Source organism: Leptonotus elevatus, chromosome 6 (assembly GCF_054856555.1).
Source record: "Leptonotus elevatus isolate MCC_2025b chromosome 6, RoL_Lele_1.0, whole genome shotgun sequence".
NCBI lineage: Eukaryota > Metazoa > Chordata > Actinopteri > Syngnathiformes > Syngnathidae > Leptonotus > Leptonotus elevatus.
The window spans coordinates 15,625,638-15,647,483 of record NC_141244.1 but is presented as its reverse complement, the minus strand read 5'-3'; the positions used below and the strand labels follow the sequence as shown (position 1 = coordinate 15,647,483).

Genomic DNA, 21,846 nt, shown 5'->3' with positions numbered 1-21,846 from the left:
TGAACCAATGTGATCCCATTTATCATCAAGTTCCTGTCAGAGAAGGAGCAGTAAAAAAACTGAAGCCCAAAAGAGAAGGGCTACAACAGTTAGTCCATGTGTGTGTGTGTGTGTGTGTGTGTCAAATATCAATGTCATTTTATTCTAAAAGCATAAATGAATGAAAAGTAAAACTGAAAATGAAAAGAATGTTACATCACTCGGAGCTGAGGGTCAGGCCTCAAGGACTTTGTGTCACAAAGCGTTGGTTTGAAAGCAATGGTTGAAGCCCTCCCTTTTTTTTCTCTTGTCTGAATGTTTTACTTTAACACATTTTCCTACTGTTAAAATATTGAAAGCCAAATGTTTACTTTCGTACATGTGGTTCATTTTGACTGCAATTCAGTAGCTCAACGTTGATTGTACAAGCTCATCCATGGATGACGTTAGCGTTGAGGCCAAAGAACTCGTGTTGCTTTCCTGTGTACAAATGGTCTCTCATATCCAAAGACGGGTATTTGATGGAGTCGTTGAAAATGCGATGGGCCTTTGACCTGGTATAATCCGCTTGCATGCGCGCAAGGTCCGCGCGCGCACTTCTTCTATTGCTCACAGTTTTTTCCGCAGGTGTGATGCCAGGCAGCACGCAAAGCTGCGATGGGTTGCATTGAACATCTCGGTCGATTGTCAACACGTGAGCCTTTGCGCGGTTTTCATCAAAATGCACTTTTGCTCCCTCCTTGCTCTTCACTTGATTCGACTCAATGGCTTCTGTTCCCCCGCTCACAGTGTGTGAGGAATTTGAAACAATGTTCTGTGGGCTCGTTGCTTTATTGCCTTGAAATGCCTGAGAGTTACTTTGGCTTTGAGCCGAAGTGGCGCCTTGGTTTGTAACTGAAAACAAAATGTCAGCATAAGTGCTCTTTAGGTGCCTCCCCTGTCTTCTTATCGCCGCTTGTCTCGGTTTGGAGGCAACCGGCACATAAGTAGACCGATCTCTCTGGGGGGGGGGAAAGCTTTTCATTAGGGACAGTGGTATGATTTTGTGTTGATTTAATAGTGTATTTTCTCACCTCTGTTCCCAGTCGTGTGGAAAATGAAGCCTTCCCAGTGGGATCACTTGTTCTTCCCTTGAAGTCATCATTTTTACAGTTGTTGTGCTGCATCCCTTAGAAAAAAAGCAAGATAAACAATGTGGCTCATCAAGAGAGCACTATACTGGACACACAGTCAATTGCCTGGGGCCCCAAGATTTCCAGGGGCCCTTAATGTTTCATAAAAAATGATTAATTAGAGCTATCTTCCAGTTAAAAAAAAATTTTTCGCCTTCATTCACATGCTTAAAAACACATCAAATGCTTAATCATGATCGTTTCGAGTGCTCCTCTTCCCCGAGATTTCTTAGGGCCCCCAAATGTTTCATAAAAACTACATGTAATAAGAGTTTTCTGCCATTTAAATATATTTTTATTGTTTTTGTCTTCATCCACGAGCTTAAAAAACGCATCAAATATTTAACCACGATCGTTTTGAGCGCTCTTCTTCTTCGCTCTTAAGTAATGAACTACTTCATCTTCTTCCTGTTTGATTCAGAAAGAGGGTAGCAATAAGCAATGCAAACTGATTGGCACATTGTGCAGAAAGTGAAGCAGCGATATCCCAGTAGAGATGAGAAAAACTGAAGGCGAGAGAAAAATATTTGTGTTTATTTAATTACAAATGTTTTAACCTACTTTTCATGGTGACATGGTGGAATTCTGGAATTTCACACACCGACGCGAACGATCGGTTTGGAAGGTGGTCTCCGAGTGCTCCCTTCACAGCGGCCATCTGGCCAATTTTACATCATCCACCCGTGGAGGTCTGCTTACAGTTCCTTATAAACCAACTTTGCACGCTTCGATCACAAGCATGGACTCTAGCGAGAATATTTTTGCTTCCGCAATGTCAGAGACCGTGCGCCTCGAGCACACGAGCTAGTCGGCTGTGTTCGCACCCACAATGGCGCAAACACCCATTTTGAACTGTGCTCGTCTGCGAAAATACAAAATAAAGATAACACCGCCCATGTGCACAATTAGACTTGTGTTGAGCACGAAAATTGAGCGATTTAATTTTGAGTCGCAGTGAGTGACTGCATTAGCATGTGTGACATCATCAAAAGTTGCTTCAGTTGCCCTTCAAATTTTAACAGTAGCTGAATGTGTTGTTAGGTGCGTTAAAGTTGCTCGGGATTTTGAAAAGTTGCAATACTGGATATATCGCGACTGTTCCCGGTGCCTATGACGATGCAATATCATATCTGTGCATTCCCAAAATAATTGAGGGTACCTCTCCGGTGACCAGCCATTACGTACTTGCATCTGGCATCATATCATAGCTGCATTCAGTGTCTATTTCACCTTCTTGCAAGGGCCATTAAAAGGCATTTACCTTTATAATGCATTTCATACGAGGTGATCCATTGCATCCTATCTATACTCTCCAACATGTTACTTGTCCGTTCAGAAGCCGCCGAATCATTGGGCGCGACTGCCCTTGTGGGAGGCGGGTACAAGGCATGCCTTGCTACCCTCACAGGTTTTGGGCGCTGAAAACAAGAATGATTAGGAAAGGTCAATTGTGTTAAGATAGATATGGTATATTGAATTTTGTAGAAATATACAAAAAAAAAAAGTTCATTTACATCCACAACGCTAAACTCTCCTGTCCACTTGGCTACCTTCGCCCTTGTGATTGGCTCCAAAATCTCATGCCTGTACGGACCACCTGAACGAGGAAGTAACAGTACATTATAGATATCACCTTATGCCACCCGCTACCCAAATCATCTCTTCGTACCTTTCGTTTTGTTGATTACAGTAACCTTCGGTGCAGGTGGGACATTGGGGCTGATAAAAGGGAACCGGGCTGCCCTGACTCCTGCTCGATGATCACCTGACGACCGGAAGGATGGAAACATCTCAAAACGGGAGATGTGCGACGCATAAGGATGTTCTCTTGAAATCGCAGTCGTCGCTGCTTTCTCCCTGTTTGGAAATCATTTTAGTCAACGTGTGTTCAAGTTGGACTCGGCCCGCGAATATAGTTCGACGTCTCAGTAGCCATACTCACGCTACATTTACATCAGTGGGTTTTGGAATGCTGAGAAAAACACATAATTACTCCCTGTCTGTCTTGTTTACTGTATAGCTCATCAATGATACAAATAGGATTACTCACAGCTGATCACTGAGGGGTGCATCACTTTTCTTTGTTGCATCACTGATGTCACAGTGACTCACAGTTTGCCTGCGAAAGGAAAAGAAGAATCAGGAATCATTAGTTTGGAGTCATTAGCGAGCTTCTGGATGCACGTGTCCATATGCTCACATGATGCTGTTGTTTACCGACGGGGACTCCATCTGCTGCAAAAACTCTGATGAGATGATTAAACAAAAGAACATTATTCCACCGCGGAAAAAGTCAGTTGTATTTGAGTTGCAAAGATGCATAAAACATTGGGAAGTATACATGAAGAAAGAAAAAGTTACTTTGTATTCATATTAACTAACCTCTCTGAACTAATTTACTTAGCTTTACATTGAATTTAATGATGCGTAAAAACGTAAATGCTTTCTAAGTATAATATTTTCATTTAGGATATATGTCGGCATGCTAAGTTTAAGAGGCTTGTTGCACAATGGACATCTATTTGACACAACGGGGCACATTATCTCTCCCGCCTTTAAAAGAAAAGACACGATAGCACAAATGTTCCTGTATTTTACCTTAGTTCACGGGTGCAAACAGCCGCTCCACCTTGACCGGTTGAAGGATAGGGTTTCTTAAAATTGCAGCGGCAGGTGGTAAAGAAACAAGGGCTTGGATCCGATGAGTCCAAATGAACCAAACTACTGTAACAATAATACTGATGCAATGTCACAGGTTGATTAAATCATACGATGAGGTCATTTGAAGTTCTGATTTCGTAAATCACATTATGAGCTGAAAGAATGCTCAAGCTACCAGTGTCTGACACATTCTGAAAGCAGACACGTACTCCGGTTGGTAGTTTGGTTTTGGTTACAAGGAGTCGTCTTTCACCGTCTCTGTTGCAATGCAACAGAATGGAGAGGGTATCGGGGACAATTGAGGAGATTATTAGCATCTGGAAAAACAATCAGCACTCATATTTGATTGATCTCATGCCTTGTCATAAAACATTTTGAGATGTCATAGAAAAGTTCCAGCGAATGGGTGAGCAGGAGTCGAACCCAGCTGATTTTTGGGGCAAGGGTCAGGGCAGGTTGTTTATACTATCGTGCGTAGCATGCAAAGTTAAATAAACTACAAACGCCAATCAATAGCAACCATGCAGTTGAATAAGGGCCTCCGTTAGCATTCCATTCCATCGTGTTCAAAGATGAATGCATATATTGCACTCTGCGTTGGACATTATACAAAGCCTTCATGGATCAGTGCTGCTGTCTCTCCTTTGCCTCTCAGCAGCAACGCAGGCTACTCCAAGACTCTGCCGCATTGTGCTTTTTAATTGGGATTCCCATGAGATGTGTTTGAGAGTTTCCGTAAAACACAAATGTCCAGCAGGCCAGAAACCAATTTGGTCCAATACCAAAAGCTCTTCTCCCAATTTTGCTGAATCAAATATTGCAGCGGCTTTATAATATTGAGCGGAACAGATAAAGACAGGATACAGTACAGTTGAAACGGGGTTGCGCAAACACGCGGGGATTCAACTAGAAATGTTTTCTGAGGATCAAAAGATAGCTTTAGTTGCCTGCAAAGATTTGTGATTTATCAATTAGTGTAAGACAATATTGCTTTGAGGATTCCTTTAACACATCCATCCATCCGTACGGTTACCCTCGGTAAAGTTTAGATGCAATTATACCTCCATTGACACTCATTATCTTAACTCTTCTTATTTATGCAGTATATGAAATGAGCTTGTTAAGGTTTTCATTTTGTGATTTGTAAACAACTCTTTTACAACTACAGTTGTTATTCCAATTCAGGTCTTGTTTACTTCACGAAACTCATTTGGAAATAATGTGGTTATTCATGTGTTAGTTCATCTTTATTTCTTCTCAAAAAGGAATCCTGCACACTGTCATGATATCTTGAAAGCAGTTACTTAACGAGGCTAGGCATCAGACAGTGTAAGAATTAGCTGTAATTGTCAACATACTCATAGAACCGTTTATTATATTACATGAGTCATAATAGTAAATAAATAGTAAAGATTAGTTGGTGGTCAAACTATTTTATTTATTTAAATGAAGTTAATTTCCAGTGAACCAAGGTCTGGTTTTCATAACAAATGAAGGCGTTCAGTTTATGTCAGGCATGCGCAGTACTTACCGTTATCAAACAGTCATCTCTAACATTATGCAACCCTAGATCAAAAGATGAGTACAGTGGATGCGACAGGAAATGTGGAGAGGAGCCAGCAGTGTTTTTTGATGTGTAACAATGGTAATGTTTAATGTGAACACAAGAGATTGATTGCAACATATTTGCATCACCCTACATAATACTGTGGAGCAGTGGCTAGGCAAAACCAAGATTATATAAACTTTTTTTTCCATTTATTTGGTGAGAATATATATTTTTTTACTTCACCTGGATTACTGTATTAAATGTGTTATTTTTAATAACTAAAAGTAAACAGTCTTACAGAAAGATAGTGCCACCTGGTGGCGCTTTATTGGAATGCAACTTGGTAAATTTCTTCCCATAGGGCTAGTTCACTTGCTATGAAGTATGGATGATTTGTCTTGAAGTAACAATATGCAAAAGTATCTATCCATCTATCTATCTATCTATCTATCTATCTATCTATCTATCTATCTATCTATCTATCTATCTATCTATCTATCTATCTATCTATCTATCTATCTATCTATCTAAGCTAACGCTAAGTTTCTCTCCCTATCCTGCAGGCGGCGGTAATGAGCATTACAACATGATCGACAACTGCCAATTAATCGATATAGATGAAGAAATGTCCTCTACTTCCTTGTTTTGGGGTGTAATCTTGTTGGGGGGGGGGGGGGGGGACAAAATACGTGTTCCTTTATAGAAAGTTCTACAACAAAATTGAATTAGTTAAGTAGCTTAAGTGGCATTGCACTGCACACACATACATTCTTAAAACTCTTGGGTCAAAAACAACTTGATTTGAGTCAAGAATGGGGTAGATGCCACGGACGTCCAACTTTCCACACGTCAGTGTTGTTTCCGGCCACTGATGGCCGCGTTCCAACACTCGCACTCCCACCCCTGCGCTCCACAACCGCGTACTCCCGACCATTGGCGGCAGCGCGCAGGGCGTCTCAACTCTCTGAAATGCTTCGGACAACTGAGGCATACTACACACTCGCACCCGTCGAAGGGAACGTGCAACCGAGGGGCACAAAGACGGAAGCGCAAGAACTGGGACGCGGCCCACACTTCGCAAACAGGAAACGGAAACAAAGCTGATGTGTGAAAACCAGGAAGTCGGAAGTCCCGCCTCCTCTGTGGCATATACCCCATTGGACGGACCTAACTTGGGTCAAACGGACCCAACTTAGTGGGTCGGCCCAATTTGTGACCCAGACGTTTCAAGAGTGTACCTATTGAATCCGATTCTTAGATGTGTATGTGCTGCTCTACACCTGTAGCATCAAAGTACAGTGCTCCACCTGTAGCTCCTCTGCTCCCCTCCTACTGTGTGCTGTTAAGATGGCGTTCACATGGGTAATGAATGGATTCATGTTAGGAGGACTGCAAAGCCAGCCCACCGTGCAGCTTCACTCATGTTCCAGCATTCGCTCTCTCCGTTTGCTCCTCACAACGCCTATCCCACCATGATGACTTCGGACTACTCTGACGTCGAGGCGTTTTTAGACGGCCACCCGGAACTCTTCGAGGAGTACCTGGTCCGAAAAGCCAAGTGTGAGCACATTAGCAGGTGGCTGAGGGAGCACCAGGCTCCCAAAGTTCCCACGGCCGATGAGAGACGCGGAGGCGCCTCGGCCAGGGAGCCCCCCTCTCTGTGTCCGGCCAATCCGGACACTCTCCGACGCAGGTCGTCCCACATGGAGCTTCGGCGCAACTTCGCCCGGTCCAAAGCCACCACGGCGCACCGGACCTACGACGAGCACGCCAGCTTCAGCCAGCAGGACCCCCAGTCCAGCATGAGGCGGCGCGCGCTCCTGCGTAAAGCCAGCTCGCTGCCTCCTACCACGGCGCACATCCTCAGCGCTCTGCTGGAATCCAGAGTCAGCGTGCCACAGTACGCGTCCACCGCCACCGACCACAAGTATCGCCTCCGGGAGACCAACGAGAGGGAGTTCTTCTTGGAACTGGTTAAGGACATCTCTAACGACCTGGACCTGACCAACCTGAGCTACAAGATCCTGATCAACGCGTGCATCCTGGTGGACGCCGACAGGTGCTCCCTCTTCCTGGTGGAGGGACCCCCGCACAAGAGGACGCTGGTGTCCAAAGTGTTTGATGTGCACTCGGGCACCACGGTCAGACCCTTCTCCAGCACCCTCAACTCCAGCGAGGTGCAGGTGCCTTGGGGAAAGGGTATCATTGGATACGTGGCGGAGCATGGAGAGACCGTCAACATCCCCAATGCATACGAGGTAAATGGAACAAGCACTAAACACTTGAATGGAAAAATAAATGAGCAAAAAAAATGTGTCTGCAAATTGCAAAATTATGCATTATGATCTCTTGCTCATTTTAATCAGCAGTGAGGTTCTCGGGAAACTACATTGACATGATGATTGTCGACCATATTGAACATAATGTTGTAAAGGCAGATTTTTTAATAACATGATTTTCCACTGTAAAATGTGCAGTTTTATTTTTAGAATTGCATGGTGGGCTGTATCAAAGTTTTCCCACCTCAATGTAGAAATGTTATCTTTTGTTATCTCACCATTTGCCTGTTATCAACTTGTATGCGGTAAAATTAGATGCCAAATGGCATATATATATATATATCTCACAAAATGTCTGCAAAATCTGCATTACTGAGCACTATACATTTTATGATCGTTTGTGCAATCTAATGAGATCAATGCTGTTCAATCACTGGAAACTGCAGAACATTAACATTATTGAAAATATATTGAACATAGCAGATTGTTTTTATATACTCTTTTATATCCACTCTAGTAGCTCATTAGAAAATATGCATTTTATCTTAAACGTATTACACACTACTAAACTGAAGCTTCTTGAATATTTTTTTTTAAAGATAAACTACATTTTTAAAGCGTTTTCTACTATATATTGTCCATCAATCTGCCATATAGTTGGATTTCTGTTCTATTATCATTGTGCTCCAGATTTGAACAAATTTGTGTGAAATAACCCTTTTGTTTGCTTATGCTAAGTTATCTTGCATCATTTATTTTTTAAGGGCTTGGAGACAATTGTTGGATTTATTTATTTATGATGTAATATAGATGTTTTATTAATGTATTCAGTACACATAAACCATATTTTGTCCAGTTGAGTTTCTTATCATTTACATTTTTCATCTTTGCCAGATTTTCGTTTAATCTACTGAAGAATTGAAAAGTTGTTTTATTGTAATAACATTGAGGTTACGCGAGTGTCATCTCGTTGCTCTGGTGAAGAGTGTGGAGTCTATTCAGTGTTTTTTTTTTTCCTGTCGTTTACTTTTGAGGTCCAGTTCGTGTCTTTATTGTGACATAACCAAAGTAATGACCAACATTAATGTCATGCTCACTGGCTCAGTAGTGTGTACAGTAATGTTACTGGCTGCCCTTTGACAATGTCTGATGACTGCAGCGATCTTCATAAGTGTTCTCGACGCTGCTAAACTTAAATACACTTTTCCAATGGGCACATTTAGGAGTGGTTTTATATGTACTTGTATGCCCTCCAGGACCACCGCTTCAGTGATGAGATTGACAAGTTAACGGGCTACAAGACTCAGTCCATTCTCTGCATGGCTATCTGCAACAGCGATGGCGAGGTCATTGGCGTGGTGCAAGCAATCAACAAGAATCCCGCGGGAACGCCTTTCACCGAGGATGATGAGAAGGTGAGACGTCATCTCACTGAACAAATCTCTTATACGCTCACATTATATTGCCCGCAGTCAGCGAGCCATATGGATAGAAATACTGAGAGATGATGATAAGAATGGAACATTAACCACATGTAGCAGAGAAGCAGTTTGAGTGCAAACACTACAGTGACTCTCCAAGCACGACGTCGTTTTTCTTCTTACTGCTCTTGACTTACACCTACTTTACTGTCTGGATAAATAGAGTTTATGAAAGGAGTAGGAGATGCAGCTAAACAGTTGGGAAATCTGGCATTTTATATACACTCCATTATATTGCTACTCCGGTTAACCTTCCACTAGTGTTTATGAAATTGTCCACATGGTGGCAGAATGAAGTTGTTTCAACTGTTTTGCTGCTCATTTTAATTCGAGTTGACCTGCTAAGCTTAAATCCTCTTGATGCTTATAAGCCACAAGCCTCTGATTTGTTTTTTTTTTTTTTTTTTTTTTTTTTATCTGAGATCAGGTACTGCAGATGTATCTACCCTTCTGTGGAATATCTATTTCAAATGCCAAGTTGTTTTCTGAGTCTCGCAAGGAGTATGAAAGGAGCAGGGTGAGTGATGCTAAGCAAATCCTTGACAGCGTTATTCTACATGCGTTCTTAGACTACCTTTTGCTTCTTTAGGCTTTACTGGAGGTGGTCAACGATCTGTTTGAGGAGCAGACCGATTTGGAGAAGATTGTGCGGAAGATCATGCAGCGAGCGCTGACCCTCCTGCAGTGTGAACGCTGCTCTGTACTGCTTCTTGAGGACATCGAGTCACCGGTGAGGCCTTGAAAATAAAGCTCTTATCAACTTTTGATTGCATGATACAGGTCTCTGCTTCCCTTGAGGAACAATTGTAAATCTACCGTTGTTGTGTCCTAATAAGGTTGTGAAGTTCTCCAAGACGTTTGAGCTGATGTCCCCCTTGAGCAACATGTATCATGACATCAGGTGACATCAAACACTGATGAACAATGCAGAATAACTAGCAATATGGGTAAATACTTTCAAGATGGACCTACAATTCACCACCGTATAACCCAGGGGTCTACGACCTGCGGTTCTGGAGACATCTTTTTTGGCTCCCTTTGGATCTGTAAAAAATAAATAAAATAAAATAGTATAAATATTTTTTTTAAACATATTTTTTATTTCCTTCATATAATATTCTATAAATTAATAGTTAAATATTCCCCAAAAATATCCGAGTTCAAATTTTTAAGTTGTCAGAAAAAAGAGAGATGAAAGGTAGATGAAAAAGTTTTTAAAAATACTTAGAAGTGTCCAATAAGTGACCATAACATGTCCAGAAAGAGGAAAAGCTGAAAATTACCATAAAATGTTAGCAACATTGCTAAAAATGTCAGAAAATTTATAGCAAAAAAAGACAGAAAATGTCCATAAAAGGAAAAGGAGCGGCAGAAAATGACCACAATATGTTCATAAAATTGTTAAAAATGTCAGAAATTGACAGAAAGGCAGAAAAGTGCAAAAATGTAGGAAAAATGAAATATGAAAAATAACAACAAAATCCCAAAACGGACCCTCAGTACATTAGACTAACACTAACACACTATTTCGTTCATCACAATGTTTAAATGTTAAACAAATTTTGGTTATCTATTTGGCCTAAAATGGCTCTTTTGACAGTAAAGACTGACCCCTGGAATAACATTTAAAAGTCAATTTACTTGGCCCTTTTCTACATGTACAACTGTTGAAGGTTTCAGTACTTTTTTGCCCAAAATGCTTTCCTCTAACAGGAAGCTGAATTTCAGAAATTTAATCCGAAAGCCGAATATATCGTTTAATATCTATCTTTCCAAGCAGTGTATATACAATATAATAATTACAATCAAGAGATGAATACATTTGGATCCACACAAGGTCACTAGCCATTTAACATTTGCAACACATTTGGTCATCTTTCAGCAAACTGTTGTGTTTGAATATTCACAGATTGTTTTTATGGCACTCTATCCATATGCAGCATCAGCGTTGAGAAACTGTCGTGCTCTGATTGGCTGATCAATAATAGCATCGCAGAGCTGGTGGCCTCCACGGGACTCCCTGTTAACATCAGCGACGTGTGCCAGGACCCGCGCTTTGATGCCGAGGTTAGTTTAGCACCAAGCTTTTATCCACATAAAAAAAAAAAAAAAACACTGCTTAAATTAATTACAATTATTGTCATTTGTGGATTTGAGAGTAATCTGATGATTTTGGGATGATTTTACACTCGCTTACAAGGATTTCAGTAACTATGGTAATCAATACAATCTGTGTTTGTAGGCAGACCAAGCCTCGGGATTTCATATCCGATCAGTGTTGTGTGTGCCCATCTGGAATCGAACACATCAGATTATTGGTAGGTTTGCCAGATAAAAAAAAAAGTCACTTACATATTACTGAATAATGGTGCTCTTGTCTCAATTTACTCACTAATTAATTTCATCAGTGTGAAATCTGGGCCTGTTTAGAACACAAAGCTGCTATACTCAGAGGACTTTGAGTCGCTCTCTTTTTTCCAGTTTTTTTTTTGTGGCAGTGATACTGAAAACAGTACACAGAGTGATAAAAAATATATATATATATATATATATATATATATATATATATATCAAATTTGGCCCAATTGACATACGATAATTTCCAAACAACACCTGATGATCTCTCATGAAGTGATAGATGACAACCTAGTTGTAGTAAATTCTTTAGCCATCTTGAGACTGAAATAACAGCGCCTTCTGCTGGTATAAGTCAAATACTGCACAGTAATAGTGCAAGAATGACAACTTTCCAGAAAATCAACTAAATTATTAAGAAGCCTTCAATTTTATTGCCATCCCCAGTCCTTATAAAATTGTTTGTAGAGTATCGCTAATTATTATTTCAGCCTGTTTCCTACTTCCAAGTCCAGGTGCAAACTGTAGTCAGTTCTGAGTTTGCCAAACGGTACAAATGCCAGCTATTTTCCATTGGCTTATGGGGCAGTTTTGATTGTGCCCTATGAACTCTGCCCAGAATCAATTCTATTGATCGACATTGATGTGCCTGCTAAATAGTTAAACGTTTTATTTCATGTGCATTTGCTCCTCCACAGGGGTTGCACAAATTTTGAATCGTCTCGACAGGAAGACCTTCAACGATGCGGATCAGAGACTGTTTGAGGTTTTCAATCATTTGAAGGGCACCAGGTTTTCTATAGATTGAGATTTTGTTTGGTTTTACAGGCATTTGTGATTTTCTGTGGACTCGGCATCAACAACACTATGATGTACAATCAAGTGAAGAAGACGTGGGCCAAGCAGTCAGTGGCATTGGATGTGAGTGGAGCTAACACAACTGCAAACTCATCACTACCAGGGTTTATTCCATTCAACAATATTTGTTGGATTTAAAAATCTTTCCATTGTTCCTCCAAAGCAGTCTTCTTTGCTTCTTGTCTTGCGCTAGAATGAAAAATAATAAGTAGACAAATACAGTAACAAAAGATTTACTGTATTTGTTTAATTATACACTAATGAAGAGCAAACACTTCATAGAACCAAGCAACAATTTTTTCTGTTGTCCCCTTAAAAAAAAGAAAAAAAGACCATAGCGATTACTAATTTTAGGTAGTTGTGTACATTAATTAAGCAAATTTTAATAATGATGATAGTTTTAAATGACGCAAACCTAACTAAAAAAAATCTTACTGTACATGTCAAACTCAAAGTCTTTTCTGCCCTGTATCTCTCTTGCTTTTCTACTTTATAAATATTTCAGCTGTTCAATAATTAATAATAAATGAAGGTGCCAGTCTCCTCATGAAGTCAAACTTTTGTTATTTTCACATCATCCCAGTTGGTTTCTAAAACACCTGATGAAAACGTAGCTCTTTTTTTTTAAGCGATGACCTCTTGTTTCATGCTGAATTTAAATCAAGCTAGAATGAACAAATACAAAAAAAAAAAACATTTCGGTCTTTTACATAATTATTTGCATATGTTTCTTCCAGATGTTATCCTATCATGCTACGTGCTCAAAGGTAGAAGTTGACAGACTGAAGGTAATCCCAGCTGGCGCAAATAGGAACATAACAATCTGGTCTACTTAAAAGTCAAACCCGACTCAGTTGCGATTACTTCACTTCCTACGTGGCCGGAGTCGAGTGACTGACAGCTCTGTCCCAACCTTCTCTCGTCAGGCTGCAAAAATCCCCCTGAGCTGCGAGCTTGGCATTGACGAGTTCCATTTCAATGACTTCTCTTTGGACAATGATGCAATGATCACCGCTTCTCTCAGGATGTTCCTGGAACTTGGTGTGGTCCAAACTTTTAAAATAGACTATGAGGTGAGTAAAAAATAGATATGCTCCCCCTATTGGAAGTTTAAATATATATATATATATATAAATGTAACTGTGTAGTTCAGAGTTGAGCCACATGTGGCTCCTTAGTACCTCTTGTGTGGCTCCCTGTGGATCTTAAACAAAAAAAATCGTAAACATTAATATACATATTTATTACTATTTTTAGATAAAAATATTCTTCAAATGAATTAAAAAAAAAATTTAATCAATAATTAAACATTGTTGCTGTCCTGTGAAAAACACTTCCACGTCCATTAAAAAAATAATAATAATGGTTTTGGGATGTCTGCATTCAGTTTTATCCCATAAACATGAAAATATAAAACATGACTAAAAATAAGTGTTTTCATAGGACAGCAACGATATTCAGAAAATGTCAGTCCAAATTTCTAAGTTGTCAGAAAAAGAGAGATGAAAGGTAGATAGTTTTTAAAATTAACTAAAAATGTAAAAAAAAAAAGACAATGTTAAAAAAATAACAATGTTTAAAAAAAAATGTGTCCAAAAACAAAAGAGTAAATCCTGAAAATTACCATGAAACTTACACAAAATTGCCAAAAATGTCAGAAAAATTTGATAGCAAAAAAAAAAGCAGGAGAAAAAATGTAAAAAATATAAAATTGCCATAAAATGTCCCAAAAAATTAAGAAAAGAGGCAGAAAATGACTATATGTCCATAAAATTGCCAAAAATGTATGAAAAACAAAGTCTGAAAAAGTACAAAAACAGAAGACAAAAAGGTAAAAGAATAGTTCTGTTCTGGTGCAGCTCTAAGTAGCTTTTGGGCCCTATGTACCTTAGACTAATAACGTAAATACAAACACACTGTTTTGTTCATCACAATGTTCAAATGTTTTGCGACTCCAGACATTTTTTGTTGTTGTTATTTAATTGGCCTAAAACGGCTCTGTTGACAACAAAGGTTGCTGACTTGGTGTAGTTATACACGAGCTTAACTGTTTGAATCGAACTTCTAAAATAAAACACATTTTCCATGATATTCAAATTCATTGAGATGCACTGCACATTTGAGAAATGTGGTGGCTTTTCAATATGCAGTAAAAACAACTTCTACTTTCCTTAGGTTTTGTGTCGCTGGCTTCTCACCGTGAGGAAGAACTACCGAACTGTGGCCTACCATAACTGGAGGCACGCCTTCAATGTGTCCCAGTGCATGTTTGTTATTATCACAGTAAGTCCCACGCAACATGGCTGTAAATCCACGCTGATTTATTAGTGTTGTCTTTATCAATTAGCATGTGAAGCCGTGTGCCGCGTTCACCTATGAGTCATAAAAGCGCCTATGCTAAACTGCCATATTTTAAGTTTTAGTGCACCCTTCCAGCATCTAGTTTAGCCTAACCTTGCCCCTTTGCCCCTTTGCCCCCATCTCATGTTTTACTGCCATCAGCCTCCCTTCATCCCACTTGACGCCATTCTTCTTTGCACAGTTGAATCAACCCCTTTTTCCATATTTGTCAGAATTGCAAATTATATTTGTTTGCAGTCAGCCAACTTTCAGGACGTATTATCCGAGGCAGAGATTTTGGCGCTGATGGTTGGCTGCCTGTGCCACGATCTGGACCATCGAGGAACCAACAATGCCTTTCAAGCCAAGTAAGGCTCAATCACAGTGCAATGAGTTTTTTTGTGATAAATTACTGTTTTTATGTTTCTATTGTGCAGGACAGGTTCTGCTTTGGCTTTGCTCTACGGGACGTCAGCGACCCTGGAACATCATCATTTCAATCATGCAGTCATGATCCTGCAAAGTGAGGTGGGGCCCACATCTCCGACAAGACTATTTAGAGAATTCCACAAAACCAGACAAAGCCCTACAAAGTAGTAGCCTGATAACAAGACAAAAATATGCCGGTTGTGGTTGGGAATCATCAGCCCAAAATTGATTTTTGAGTTTTTAGAAACAGTCGAGACACAGTCTCCTGTGGCAGCGACCACCAAAAGATGTTTAAGACTTTTGTGTCCAGTTCACACTAGATGGATTATAAAAGCACTGTTATTTATTGATTTAGTTTAATAAAGTGCAGAAAATGTCACTGTGTGTTGCTAATTAACATTGCTAATGGAGGCTTCATTAGACAGTGAGCGATGAGTTTGCCAATGCATCTGCTTTAAAGGAGCATTTCAGCTACTATTACGTATCGTTGCCTGCAATACTGTATGGGGATTTATTTATTATTTATGTTTCAGGGTCACAATATTTTTGCGAACCTCTGCTCTAAAGAATATAGCAACATGATGCAACTATTGAAGCAGGCCATTCTTTCCACAGACCTCACGTTGCACTTTGAGTAAGTCGTCTTTTCAGTGTATTCAGAGCAAACGTATAAAACGACAAATGATCAATTCTTCTACTATAAAACATAATTTTTATGAAGAATCTTGCTGCATTGATTAGAGGTCCCCCCCTCCCCCCCTCTTGCGTCCTTGACTGTTTGTCTTTGCTTTGCAAAGGCGCAGGAGCAAGTTCTTTGACAGCGTGCTTGCTGAAGAATTCAGTTGGACGGAAGAAAAACACAGAGAAGTCTTCAGGTATTTTCTACAAAATAAAAAATATTCAGCGTAGAAAATCAATCACTCTGTATTTGTGATGTTTTGTGATGGCCTTTGACAGATCTATGCTGATGACAGCCTGTGATTTGGGAGCAGTCACTCGGCCGTGGGAGATATCGAAACAGGTTGGTGCATTTATCATTTGGCATATTTTTATTTCATTAATGGGATCATTTTGCTTGTTTACAATCATTTCCATGCTTCGTCCTGCTGTATTTTTATGCACAGTTGATTTACAAAAGCAGCTCTGACCCATAAATACCACAAATAAGTACCACAGATGCAGTATTTGCTTTGAGGATGTTGATAGAGAAGTACAGAGAAGGTCAGAAGGAGCTGCATTGTGTCTTTGTAGATCTGGAGAAAGCTTATGAAAGGGGTGCCCAGAGAGAAACTGTGGTTTTGTATGAGGAAGTCTGGAGTGGCAGAGAAGTATGTTCAAGTGGTGCAGGACATGTACGAGGACTGTAAGACAGCGGGTGAGGTGTATGACGAAGGAGTTCAAAGTGGAGGTGGGACTACATCAGGGATCAGCTCTGAGCCCCTTCTTGTTCGCTATGTTAATGGACAGGATGACAGATGAGGTTAGACAGGAATCTCCATGGACTATGACGTTTGCAGATGACATTGTGATCTGTAGTGAGAGTAGGGAACAGGAGGAGGAGAAGCGAGAGGCGTGGAGGTTTGCTCTGGAAAGGCGGGGAATAAAGGTTAGGTTTATAAAACGGTGGTGAGACCAGCGATGTTGTTTAGTCTGGAAACAGTGCCACTGAGGAAAAGACAGCAGGCAGAGCTGGAGGTGGCAGAGATGAAGATGCTGAGGTTCTCTTTGGGAGTGACCAGGATGGATCGAATCAGGAATGAGTACGTCAGAGGGACAGCACAGCTGTGGCGACCCCTGAAGGGAAAAGCCGAAAGGAAAAGAAGAAGCTCTGACCCATTAAATACCTACCCCGTGTGATATTTGCATGGCCTGAATAAGATTAAACAATGTATTTCATTATTTATGAGGGACATGAGAGCATTTAATGAGATGTAATGAGAATCTTCACTTTTTAGGTCTTTCCAGCTACTGTGGGCGCAACAAAATTGCATATTCCACACAGTTTGTATGATTCTGAGCCTATGTCGTATCACATTGAAATAAATGTGCCCATTCAGGTTGCCGAGCTGGTGACGAGCGAATTCTTTGAGCAAGGAGACAGAGAGAGGTCGGAGTTGAAGCTCACCCCAGCGGTAATCACACTATTGTGACACTATTTGACATTGGACTACTATTTACAATACTTCTTCCTTTAGTATTTGTTTAATTTTACAACAGGGAGGGGGGTTCAATGTCATTATCTTCGACTTATGTTGTAATGTGTTAACGTGAAATAAATAAATAAATATCTGCAAAAAATTGCACAACAATTTGCCCAAATGATGCAGATTTTAATTAATCGGTTGGGCCCTAGTGTTTTGTAAGAAAAATGATCAGATACAGTATGTAGTCATCCATGACTCTGGTTATAGTGGAGGCGCAAATGAACTGTACAGTACAGTGGTACTTACTTCAAGGTATCTATTGCTATTTCCAGTTGAAATTTAAACATAAAACAAAAACAATTCCATATTGTCTATTTAACCAAAACACGGCTAGCTTAATGCTAACACACAATGTCAAATACCGGTATTTATTCTTTATCCTCTGTGGAAAAACAACTAAGATTATTGCATCTTATTGAGTCAATTAGTTGTGAAACAAATGTTCTAAAGGAGGATCCTATTGTGTCTTTTGTAGGCCATATTTGATCGAAATCGCAAAGATGAGTTACCTGCCTTACAGCTGGACTGGATAGACGGCATCTGTACACCTCTTTATCAGGTATTTCCTACACTGGACACTATCAAAATGCTCGTTCATGTATTGCTTTTATACAATAGTGGACGTCGTTTTCCTTTCAATTGCAGTCCCTGCTGAAGCTAAACAGGAAATTGCAGCCAATGGTGGAAGGGATAGACGCCAACCGAAATAAATGGCAGGAGCTGTGTGCATCTAATGAGCGCGCATGCGATGCCTCAGTGACCAGTCAGAGTCCCGAGGCTGTAGAAGCCAGTGGGGAGTCCAGTACAAAGCCAGCGGAAAACACCAACTTGGGGTCAAACGGTCAAGTATAAAGTTTCGAGCAGGACTGTCTTCAAGATGAGGTTCAGCCTCCGAAAGGGAGTTCTAAAATGTGAATTTCCAGATTTCCTCAAATAGTGGCTGTTTATTCGCATGGTTGCATTGAGTAGCAGGAGTTATTTTGAAAAAACTGCAACACGAATGCAACAAAAAGGATGCCTGTTGTGACAGCGTAAAAAAAAAAGAAAGTCAAAGTCATTCAGTGCCATTGACGGCTATAAACATCAAAAATCTATTTCAACTAGGCTGGCAGTGAATGAGTTAATTAACCCTCATGGTATGGCTGAGGCCCTTTTATTAGGTTGATAATGTTAGGTTTAGTCTATTCAGGGTTGCACTCGCACAGATGTAAGACCATTTTGTCGTTTGTTTCTTTTCTAAGCCAGTTCTCATGGGTTGCTAAAACGCAAAGAAGAAAAAGGGTACAGACGTTCATTTTGTTCAAGTGGATGATGCAACTTGCAACTGGAGGTACGGCATCAGTTAGAGCAGAGGTGGCTATTTGAGGATGTATAGTACATGAAAGGGTTGTTTCATCTGCTGAGCTTCACCTTGCAAGTATCACTGTCAAACTCAGGGCAAGGAAGCAGCTCGGTCATGTCGTGACATTTATACGGAATTGAATGCTGAAACCCAAAAGAGTGACACTTTATGTAATGCAAACATGTTTTCTAATGAATGCTGCCTCAAAGTAGTTGAAAAATGTCACCAAAAAAATAGCTACTGTGTTTTCTACCATCCTGAATGTAGAGCTTGTACTTGAATAGGGATGGGAATTGATACGAATTTAGCGATTCCAATTCCTGATCGATTCTCTATCATTGATTTCATTATCATTATATTCTATCATTATGTAATATATTTATTCCGCATATTAGATGTATTTTCCCCGCTCTGGGGGAATTACAACTTTTTTAAGTGTTGCAAAAAGCTTTGGTATCATCTTCGCATGGAATGTAGCCAAACTTTTGTGTGCTGCCGTGACGCCATGTTAAAAATAGTCCCAAACAAAATGCACTTTTTGCATGTGATGTCATCATTTATGACACATGACATCTCATTTATGACATAAGAATGAAAAAAAAAAGAATTATCAGGCAAGCAATCAAACGATTCCGAGGAATCGAATGACTCAAGAAGAACCATTTATCGATTCCCTTCCCTATTCCAGAACGTGATGAGTTTGCTGCTTGGCTGTTTTACCTCACTTTTTCTCTTTTTGCTGCATGGCCATATTCACAATATTTGTGGTGTTACTGAGCCTTAGGTCGTCAAAGTGTTGTTGCGGTAAACAGCATGTTTCATGTAGTACTGTGCAATCAATTGCCTGAAACATTAAGACAAAGGAGCTCCAATTTATTTTTTTTAGATGGCTCTCAAGGTGGTTTCTGTTCTTTCCTGAAAATTGAACCATGTATGGAATTGCAATATTTTGTAAGAAAACTCAAAAATATATATGTGATTGTTCTTGATCACGCCTGTATTTTTGTCAGTATGACTGCACAGCATGCTGATCATTGTAAGAAAGTTCAGATCTGCATGTACACTATTTATCTTCTTTGATACTGGTTGAGCGCAATGCCTTTGACTGCCTGATGAGATTTGCCGTTGCATGCCATTCCTCTCAAGGACCCAAATATTGATGCTGCTTTACAAAAAGATTTACATTTAATGATTTGTCACGCTGTTATTATTTCTCTCATGGTATTTATAACTTGACCTGTGCTAAAATCATTGGTGTAGAAAAAGCAAATACACATTTTTGCAAATAAAAGGCCTGTGATATTCAAAGTGTTGATAGTGATTTTAATAACTACGGAAACTGATCTTTGTGGTGTTTATTTACACGTATTGGGAAAACATTTGTAGCTAAACATTTGTGACTTTCATCAGAAGTTTTAGAAAAGTCGATTAAATTTGGATGTAAATTAAGATATAACATTTTGAGAATGTAAACACAACTCATACCATTTGAACCAAATGTTACCTGTCAGAAATAAACAAACAGTGATGACCCGGGGATGTGACGTCATACTGTACAGTAAGTCGTACATACACAATGAAACGGCTTTCTTTACAGGGGGCATTTTACAGTAAGAATTTTCACATGATCACGCAGTCTCTTTCTTCATCTGTGGGCAATGTTTGATGTTCTGCCTTAATAAGGCATGGAGGTGAGGCTCGCGTAGCAGCAGTCAGTGCACTTTAAAGCGCATGCAGCTGCCTGCGCCCAGCCAGCCTGAACTGAGCCTTAATCTATAATTTAACACGGATTGACTGGATTCTACACGGGGTCGATCATCACCAGGGAGCGAGAGAAAGACTTCTAACCGCATTTTCGATATTCAGGGCCATAGATTTCCATCTCTACTGCTTTTTTTCCCAACACTTTTCTCCCTTGCTCAAACATACAGACTTGTATTTAGGCTAAGTCATCATCATTGCCTCACATGACTTGGTGAGAAACAAGCGTCTCAAATAGATCACAATTTACCGCCTATTAGGACAAATGTCCCATATCTATTAAACAATGAGGCCATACAATAGTAATCATGTGATGTGGATTTTAAATATTAATACATACTCTCAATAGTTAAATCAATAATAGCTTTCCTTGGCTCATTTAATGATTATATTAATTAATAATGAGGCTCATAATTGATCATATTCATATTTACACTCAGTTAAAACAAGTCAGGTTTGATTGAGACTGTCAAGGAAGATAATAGAAATGTGTGTTACTGTGGATGGAGTAGACTACTTGAACGTAGTTGGGAAAAATAGTTAGTAATTTAGCAGTTTATTAATTGGTTATTTGATTTACTATAAATAGCAAAGAAAAAATAGTACGCCCATATTTGTATTTGATTGTTAATTGGATTTTTTTTTCCATTATCACTGAATTGAGCTTGTAAATGCATATTCAAAATATCTACATATTTATAGATTTAGATAGAAAATGACCCCCTCCTAAATATTAATTACAAGAAAATATAATTTTATAACACTTGACTACCGCCTTAGTATATCTGGCATCTTTAGAAATAAAAATTGCAGTAAAAGACAGTTGGCTAACAAACAATCTTCAAAAAGTAACATACCTGTGTATTGATAGAAAAGGAGAATGTCGGGAAATCGGATTGTCATCTCGTATGGTTGAACAGCTTTCTCTGAAAAGACGGCATCATGTTAATGATTCCTAGCTATTAGCTAAACACCGGACCTTTTTTTTTTACAACGAACGTACATTCAACAAAATATTTAAAAAAAAATGTTGGAACAATTCTAGTACACTCCAGCTGAGCTTTTAGTTATGTATCAATCAAATTAACATAGTTTGCCCGTGAATGTTTCTAAGGCATTGCTTTATTCATGAAACATTCATGCTCATGCGGGTGAAACTTAATGACAGCAGGTGGCGTAGTTTTCCACTCCAGCGGGATTTAAAATGACTACAACTATCATACATAAACACTTACGCAAAAATGTCTTCAGTGTTTGAGGCCGCTATCGCCATGTCTGCCATCCACTCGGAGCTAATGTCCACTTTGGAGTGAAACTTAATAAATGCCTAATTTGAACAAACTGTCCTTCAGGACCTTCACTTTCAAATTCACAAAAATACTAGTCTTCACCAGCAGAAAAGCACACATACTACTAGTAGTCACAAGATGGCGGTC

The 21,846-nt window shown here is 39.6% G+C and overlaps 2 protein-coding genes and 1 long non-coding RNA gene across 4 annotated transcripts; 1 reads left to right on the top strand and 2 right to left on the bottom strand.

The window, feature by feature from the left end:
* On the bottom strand, positions 1-3,877 carry spmip4 (sperm microtubule inner protein 4). Of its 2 annotated transcripts, XM_086078996.1 has the most exons (9): positions 3,750-3,877; positions 3,352-3,397; positions 3,202-3,270; positions 3,094-3,123; positions 2,821-3,008; positions 2,666-2,748; positions 2,413-2,569; positions 1,053-1,147; positions 1-979 (listed from the first exon to the last, which is right to left on the bottom strand). In XM_086078996.1, the coding sequence occupies exons 2-9, from the start codon at positions 3,381-3,383 to the stop codon at positions 410-412; spliced, it is 1,224 nt and encodes a 407-aa protein (XP_085935122.1). In that variant the 5' UTR covers positions 3,384-3,397; positions 3,750-3,877; the 3' UTR covers positions 1-409. The 2 variants fall into 2 exon arrangements, with proteins under 2 accessions (XP_085935122.1, XP_085935121.1); XM_086078995.1 differs by having other exon boundaries at positions 3,352-3,846.
* A 2,629-nt stretch (positions 3,878-6,506) lies between these two features.
* pde11al (phosphodiesterase 11a, like) lies at positions 6,507-19,950 on the top strand. The gene is made up of 20 exons (XM_086079282.1): positions 6,507-7,619; positions 8,897-9,055; positions 9,549-9,638; positions 9,711-9,851; positions 9,958-10,022; positions 11,062-11,188; positions 11,364-11,439; positions 12,175-12,242; positions 12,305-12,397; positions 13,072-13,122; positions 13,261-13,407; positions 14,510-14,617; positions 14,933-15,042; positions 15,112-15,202; positions 15,637-15,737; positions 15,901-15,978; positions 16,061-16,124; positions 17,161-17,235; positions 17,783-17,866; positions 17,953-19,950. The coding sequence occupies exons 1-20, from the start codon at positions 6,720-6,722 to the stop codon at positions 18,157-18,159; spliced, it is 2,835 nt and encodes a 944-aa protein (XP_085935408.1). The 5' UTR covers positions 6,507-6,719; the 3' UTR covers positions 18,160-19,950.
* Positions 9,482-21,846, bottom strand: LOC147172248 (uncharacterized). The gene is made up of 5 exons (XR_015095436.1): positions 21,646-21,846; positions 21,268-21,336; positions 10,094-10,165; positions 9,938-9,995; positions 9,482-9,858 (listed from the first exon to the last, which is right to left on the bottom strand). It is a non-coding gene; the product is annotated as an uncharacterized LOC147172248 (long non-coding RNA).